Source organism: Eubalaena glacialis, chromosome 6 (assembly GCF_028564815.1).
Source record: "Eubalaena glacialis isolate mEubGla1 chromosome 6, mEubGla1.1.hap2.+ XY, whole genome shotgun sequence".
NCBI classification, from domain to species: domain Eukaryota; kingdom Metazoa; phylum Chordata; class Mammalia; order Artiodactyla; family Balaenidae; genus Eubalaena; species Eubalaena glacialis.
In genome coordinates, this window is record NC_083721.1 from 151,868,099 (window position 1) to 151,875,192 (window position 7,094).

The 7,094-nt window shown below is 46.8% G+C and overlaps 1 protein-coding gene across 1 annotated transcript; it reads left to right on the forward strand.

The window, feature by feature from the left end:
- Positions 1-432: 432 nt before the first annotated feature.
- On the forward strand, positions 433-4,466 carry OXSM (3-oxoacyl-ACP synthase, mitochondrial). Its single transcript, XM_061193723.1, has 2 exons — positions 433-2,112; positions 4,064-4,466. Exons 1-2 carry the CDS (start codon positions 1,133-1,135, stop codon positions 4,464-4,466), a joined length of 1,383 nt encoding a protein of 460 aa, XP_061049706.1. The 5' UTR covers positions 433-1,132.
- The last annotated feature ends 2,628 nt before the right edge of the window (positions 4,467-7,094 follow it).

Sequence of the window (7,094 nt, forward strand, 5' to 3'; positions counted from 1 at the left end):
ATGAGTCCTACTTTGCTATTATAAACAGCTCTGAGCGATACAGAGATCATTGTAAGGATACGGTAACTTTAATTCTTCCCTAGCATTCCGGGCGAATATGACGGAGTCCCTCTTCCCATAACAGGGGAATATTTGGGATTATTAGCAAAAGAAAAAAAAAGAGATCCCTTTTTGATACGCAAAAATGCTATCTCCCCTCGTTACGTGCTCGTTCCCAAGTTACGCTGGAGTCGGTGAGGTGGCGCCCGGACCCTCCCCTCACCGTCTGACCTCCACCAAGGTGACGCGGGGGAAGGGCGCCCGGCCCAGAGGGCGCGCACGCCGGACGTGTGCGTGCGCGGACTGCGCGTGCGCGTGCGCGCCATGCGGACGTGCGTGTGCGCGGACGTGTGAGGACGTGCTGTGCGCGTGCGCACGCCCGCGTCGCGCTTGGGACTGCGGCTGCGCTGGCCGCCGGAGGCCGGGTGCACGTAGAGGCTGCTCGCTCCTCTTCTCCTTCCGCCCTACAGCTCCGAGTCGGGTCGGCGCTGCGTGGGGAGAGGGGTGTGGAGGACCCGGGTCAGGTGTCTTTTCCTCTCGCCACGCTTTCCTCGGGTGTCTGGGGCGGTGCGGGGAGTTGGCCACACCCCCTTTCCTTCCCCCCCCCCCGCCCCGCCCTTGACCTTCGCGGTCCCCGAAACCCTGATCGAAAAAGTTCTCTCACCGCCACCCCAAAGAATAGGCCCTGAAGTGTGTTTTGTGCCACCGACACGTGAACTGTCTTTTGTAATAAGGCCTCGGTAATCCTGAAAAAGGATGCTTTCCGCAGCCTATATCCGGCCAGGAGTGCCTGTATATTTTTCATTGTGAAATTCTGTTGTGAATCGAATGAGTCGTCTTTTCAGCTCTTTATCTTGGAATGTCTGAGGGTACTGAGAGTCTAAAAAGGGTTGAGTCCAGACAGGTGGTTTGATAAGTAAAAGTGATGTAACATTATTTTCCCTGCGCTCCTTAACAGCTCATACCAAGCACCCGAGAAAAACCACCTTGGATGTTGTTTCTTAGGCCTTTAAGGTATTTCAACAACAGCCAATACCTGCTGGGCGTGTCGTGGTCTGCTGCGGGAACGTCTCTGATCCTCTGAGTCTCAATCATGCTGTCAAACGGCTTGCAAAGTTTCCTAAAAGTTACAAGCCCTCATCTAATACACACAAGGTTGTGCCAGCGATTGATAAGTGAAAGGAGGTTTTTCGGAACTGTGCGAACACCCAGATTGCGTAGGCGGGTTGTCGTTACAGGCATTGGCTTAGTGACTCCTCTGGGTGTTGGCACTCAGCTGGTGTGGGATCGTCTTATCCAGGGAGAGAGTGGAATCGTTTCACTGGTCGGTGAAGAGTATAAGAGTGTCCCTTGCAGTGTTGCTGCTTATGTGCCAAGAGGTTGTGATGAAGGTCAATTCAACGCACAACACTTTGTGCCCAAATCAGATATCAAGTCCATGTCTTCTCCCACCGTTATGGCCATCGGGGCTGCTGAGTTAGCCCTGAACGATTCCGGCTGGCATCCTCAGTCAGAAGCTGACCAAGCGGCTACTGGTGTTGCAATTGGCATGGGAATGGTTCCCCTTGAAGTGATTTCTGAAACCGCTTCGATGTTTCAGACGAAAGGTTACAGTAAAGTCAGCCCGTTCTTTGTCCCTAAGATTCTGGTCAGTATGGCCGCAGGCCAGGTCAGCATTCGCTATAAACTCAAGGGCCCCAATCATGCAGTGTCCACAGCCTGTACCACGGGAGCTCATGCTGTGGGAGACTCTCTGAGGTTCATAGCCCACGGCGATGCTGATGTGATGGTGACTGGAGGTGCCGACTCTTGCATCGGCCCTTTGTCGCTTGCTGCGTTTTCCAGAGCCCGGGCTCTGAGCACAAACTCTGATCCGAAGTCGGCATGTCGGCCATTCCATCCCAAGAGAGATGGTTTTGTGATGGGAGAAGGTGCAGCTGTGCTGGTGCTGGAAGAACACGAGCATGCTGTTCAAAGAGGGGCTCGGATCTATGCAGAGGTTTTGGGCTACGGACTCTCAGGTGATGCCAGTCACATAACCGCCCCTGATCCTGGAGGAGAAGGTGCCTTAAGGTAAAGACTGGTTGTTTGCTCACATTTCTTCAGATAAGACTCTTTATTGGAGTCTCAACTTAGGGGAAACTGTAGTATCTGGCCTTGGTGTACTGTAGCTCTGTTGTGTTCCCATTTTAGACTAACTAGTGTTTTTGAATTCTTTGCTTTACCACGTTTGAAATACTTGAAAACATGTGAGTATCCTTACAAAATCCGGATTTTTAGCGAAAGCCAGTAACGTTGTGAAGAAGGCCGTGTGTGACTTTGCCACATTTTCTTCCCTTCAGTTGTGCTTGACAGCCGTCAGGGGCAGGAGGCCGCCTTCTGCAGCCCTCCGTCAGACCTGGACAGTACAGTTAGCGCTTTGTCCTGCGCGTACCTGGTCTCTGCGCCATTTCAGTAGGGATCTGCTGCGACTTCGCATCACCCAGGGATCTTATGAAAATGCAGACTCTGACTCCGTAGGTCTAGGGTGGTGCCCGAGATGCTGCGTTTCTAACCAGCTCCTAGGTGGTGCTGACGCTGCCGGTCTGAGGACCGCACTTCGAAAAGCAAGTTGCTTTTATTGTGGAAGAGGTAGTGAGTTAAGTTAAAAAACCCACAAAACCAAAAACCCCTCTGACACTAACATTATATATGTCAGTATGTTTGTTCATAGGTTAGCCTGCTTAGATCATATTATGTTTTAACCAGTTAAATTAGCCAGGGGTTGGCAGGCCTTTTCTGTAAAGGAACGAATAATAGTTTTGGCTTTGTGGGCCAAAAATATTATCCCAGCTACGAGGGTCTCTGTCACAGCTACTCAGACTCTGCTTTGTAACTGAGAGTAGCCATGGACAGTACGAAAATGAATGGGTGTGTTCCGATGAAACTACAGTTGGCCCTTGAACAACACGGGTTTGAACTACACGGTTCCACTTACATGCGGATCTATTTCGCTAAGTGCATACGGCAGTGCTACAGGATCCGTGGTCGGTTGAACCTGCGGATGTGGAATTGGGGGTATGGATGGCCAACGGTAAAGTTATAGGGGCATTTTCCACTGTGTGACGGGTCAGCACCCCTAACCCCCAGTTTGTTCAGGGGGCCAACTGTGTTTACAAAAACAGTATCTGGCCAGGGTCATAGTTCACCGACCCCTGAATTATACTTTTGAGTTTTAGTAAGTAGTTGCTGGTGCTGGAAATGTCAAGCCTGGTAGTCAGCTAGATGAGGAAATAGTTATGTTTAGGTGAAACCTTCCAGCACGCTTCAGATTATACTCTGAGCTGCCTCTTAAGGAAATGTATGCAGCCCAGAGATCAACAACTAAAAAAAAGGGTGTTAACATCCATGAGATTTTCAGAGGTTTTCCCAGAGAAGTGTTTTATTTTTGGATTTGTTTCTCTTGGGGTTTGGCTTTGTACTTCTTCATTTATTTAGAATTCTCATAGCCTGAATAAGACAATTTTTGAAAGGGTGTTTGAGCCTTAAAGTAATAGTACAGACATTTTTTAGATTATTGGGACATATTCCAAGTTTTACATTTAAATGTGAAAGAAAACATTAGAGCATAGTTATACATTTTTTTCTCCACGTTTTAACTCTACAACACACCCCACTGATAAGAAATTTCTAGAAGAGAAATTATTCTAGGCCTGAGTCTATGTGGCTTTTTCCTCAAGGAAGAAAGGACAATTCAAATAAAATGGAAATACATTTTATTAGAGATTGCAAAATCCATAGGCTTGTATGTTTACGTCATGGTGATGAATCAGTCCAGGGTACTGGGGATGCCTTGTTATTCCCATGCAGACAGCATTCCAACTCACACGGTAGTCCAAGATGCTGTTCTGTCATTAGAGCATAAAGGGTTCTTTTCATCCAGTGTACTTGGATATTTCTTTTTCGTAAGCCATACAGACAATGAATACCTTGCTAAAATTAGATGTCGTTCCGATAAGTTCAGTTGCTTTTCTCATTTTATTAGATGTATGGCTGCTGCTATAAAAGATGCAGGTGTACAGCCTGAAGAGATATCCTATATCAACGCACATGCTACTTCCACACCATTGGGAGATGCTGCTGAAAACAAAGCCATCAAACATCTTTTCAAAGAGCACGCCCACGCCCTTGCCGTTTCCTCCACCAAGGGAGCCACGGGACACCTGCTGGGGGCCGCCGGGGCCGCTGAGGCAGCTTTTACCTCCCTGGCTTGTTATCATCGAAAACTGCCACCTACTTTAAACCTGGACTGTACAGAACCAGAATTTGATCTCAATTATGTTCCACTCAAGGCGCAGGAATGGAAAACTGAGAAAAGATGTATTGGACTCACCAATTCCTTTGGTTTTGGTGGTACAAATGCAACACTTTGTATTGCTGGCATGTAGGACAAATCATTTGTCATTAAATATTGATTTTTTTACCTGTTATAAACTGCATTAATTGTGAAATACTATGTTTATGTAAATGCATATTTTTATATATCAATATCCAGATACGCTTTATCTTTGTCAGGGTTTCTCAGCCTTGGCACTGCTGACGTTTTGCGCAAGGTAATTCTTCGTTGGGGAGAGGGGAGCTCTCCTATGCATCGTGGGATGCTTTACAGCATCCTAGTCTCCACCCCCTAGATTCTGGTAGCACCTCCTTCCCCAGTGGTGACAGCTAAAAATGTCTCTAGACATTTCCCCCTGTTTCCTGGGGAGGGGGGACAAAAGTGAGAAGGGAACAGCCTTCCCCATGTGTTAACGGGCTGCTTGTATTACCTTTGCTGCAGCACTTTATCCCCTATATGCCTAAGTGTCCAGTCATGTTCATTCAGTGGTAATCAGTCTTAATTCTCGTTGGCGTATGGTTTGTTCAACTGAATTTTATTGGGTGCCAGCTGTGGACCTGGTTTTGTACTGGCCACCAGCAATAAAGTGATATGTCAGGAAAGGCTTCCTAAGGGTGAAAAGGTCTCAGCCAGGTTACAGGGGAAGGAAGGAAGAGTATTCCAGCCAGGAGGCATAGTGTGGAACGGCTAGGAAATTTAGAGAAAACCTCAGGACCAAATGTAAATATTTCAATACTTACAGCCTGAGATGGGAGTAGGAGATGAAGCCAGAAGACCTGGTGGAAATCAGGTCACAAAGAACCTTGTAAGTTCTGTTAAGGCAGAGTAATGGAAGCCATCTAAGGTTTGGTGTGTTAACGCTGGTTTTGTAACGTGTGAGGTTGGCTAGGCTGAACCGCATTTCCCAGAATTCGCTCTACCGTATGTTTTTTGGTTAGGGCTGGCCACGAGAGAGACTTGTAGGAGATATGCAGGGTGACGTGAAGCAGCAGCCATTTTGTAGCTCGTGTGTTGCGGCTTTGCTGGCTGACTTTTTTTTTTTAAATAAATTTATTTATTTTTGACTGTGTCGGGTCTTCGTTTCTGTGCGAGGGCTTTCTCTAGTTGCGGCAAGCGGGGGCCACTCTTCATCGCGGTGCGCGGGCCTCTCACTATCGCGGCCTCTCTTGTTGCGGAGCACAGGCTCCAGACGCGCAGGCTCAGTAGTTGTGGTTCACGGGCCCAGTTGCTCCGCGGCATGTGGGATCTTCCCAGACCAGGGCTCGAACCCGTGTCCCCTGCATTGGCAGGCAGACTCTCAACCACTGCGCCACCAGGGAAGCCCCCTGGCTGACTTCTTGAGGTGAGGCAGTGGCTGAGCCTATAACTGCTCCACCCGCCCCTGGATCCTCCCTCAGTTTCCCTGACTCCTGGGCCAGATGCGTTTAGCTTCACGAATGGCCCAGCTTCCACCCTATGACGCCAAGGTCAGAGGAAGCAAGAACTGACAGGCTGAGGTTCATTCTTGTGGCTGTGCGTTCCAGCTGGTTGTTGGAACTTTACATCATCTTCCCTTCCTAGTCGCCTGCCCGGCGGACTTGAGTCTCCAGCAGCGGAAGAGAATAGGTGGACCTAACAGCCCTACAGAGACTGTTTAGCCGGTTCTTGTAACTGTGTAGGTCAGATCCCTGTAATAAGTATCTACATCTGTATCTCTCTTAGCGGTTCTCTTTCTCTGATGGAACCCTGACTGATAACATGTGAAGAAAAATGGGAGTCGTTGGGAGTAACATAATCACATTTCCTTTTAGAAACATGACTCCGGCTGCAGAGCAAAGAACAGATTGGAGGGAAGCTGGATTCCTATAAGGGAATCCAATCAGAAGGGGAGAGCAAAATCCAGGTAAGAAAAGATGGTGGCCTGGATGAAGCAGGATATTTTGACCCAAGGTTATTTTAAAGTTGAAAATCACGTTTGTTTTTTTAGTCAGTTTTACTAAGGCATAATTTACATGCAGTAAATTGCACCCATTTCAAGTGTATGGTTAAATGAGTTTTAATAAAGGTGTTACACACACTCGAGGAACTACTACCTCAATCAGAATATAGAGCATTTCCATCTCTGCAGAAATTTCCTTGTGCCCCTTTGCAGTCAATCTCCCCAGCTCCAGAAGAACTTTCTGTCACTATAGATAAGATTTGCCTTTTCTAGAGTTTTATATAAGTGGAGTCATATAGAATACTCCTTGGTGCCTGGCTTCTTTCTCTCAATTTTTTTGAGATTTATCCATATTATTGAGTGTATCAGTAATTCTTTCCTCTTTTATTACTGATTTTTAAAAATTCTTTAATAGATATAGATACTTTTGGCTTTTAATCTTTCCCTAATCCCTACTCAGCTTATTTTATAACATTTTACTTAATCTCACCGTTATTTTTTAGATGGATATGTATTGCCTTTTGCACGGAAGACAAGGATTTAAAATTTTTTCTAAAACTGATAGCTTCTTAAGTGAAGAATCCTTCCTTTGAAAATCACAAATATACAAGGATACAGTTGTATAAAGGATATACAGTTGACCCTTGAACAACATGGGTTTGAACTGATACCTGGATTACGGGTACACTTATGCAAGGATTTTTTTCAGTAGTAAATACTACAGTACTACACGATCCACAGGTTGGTGGAATCCACAGATGC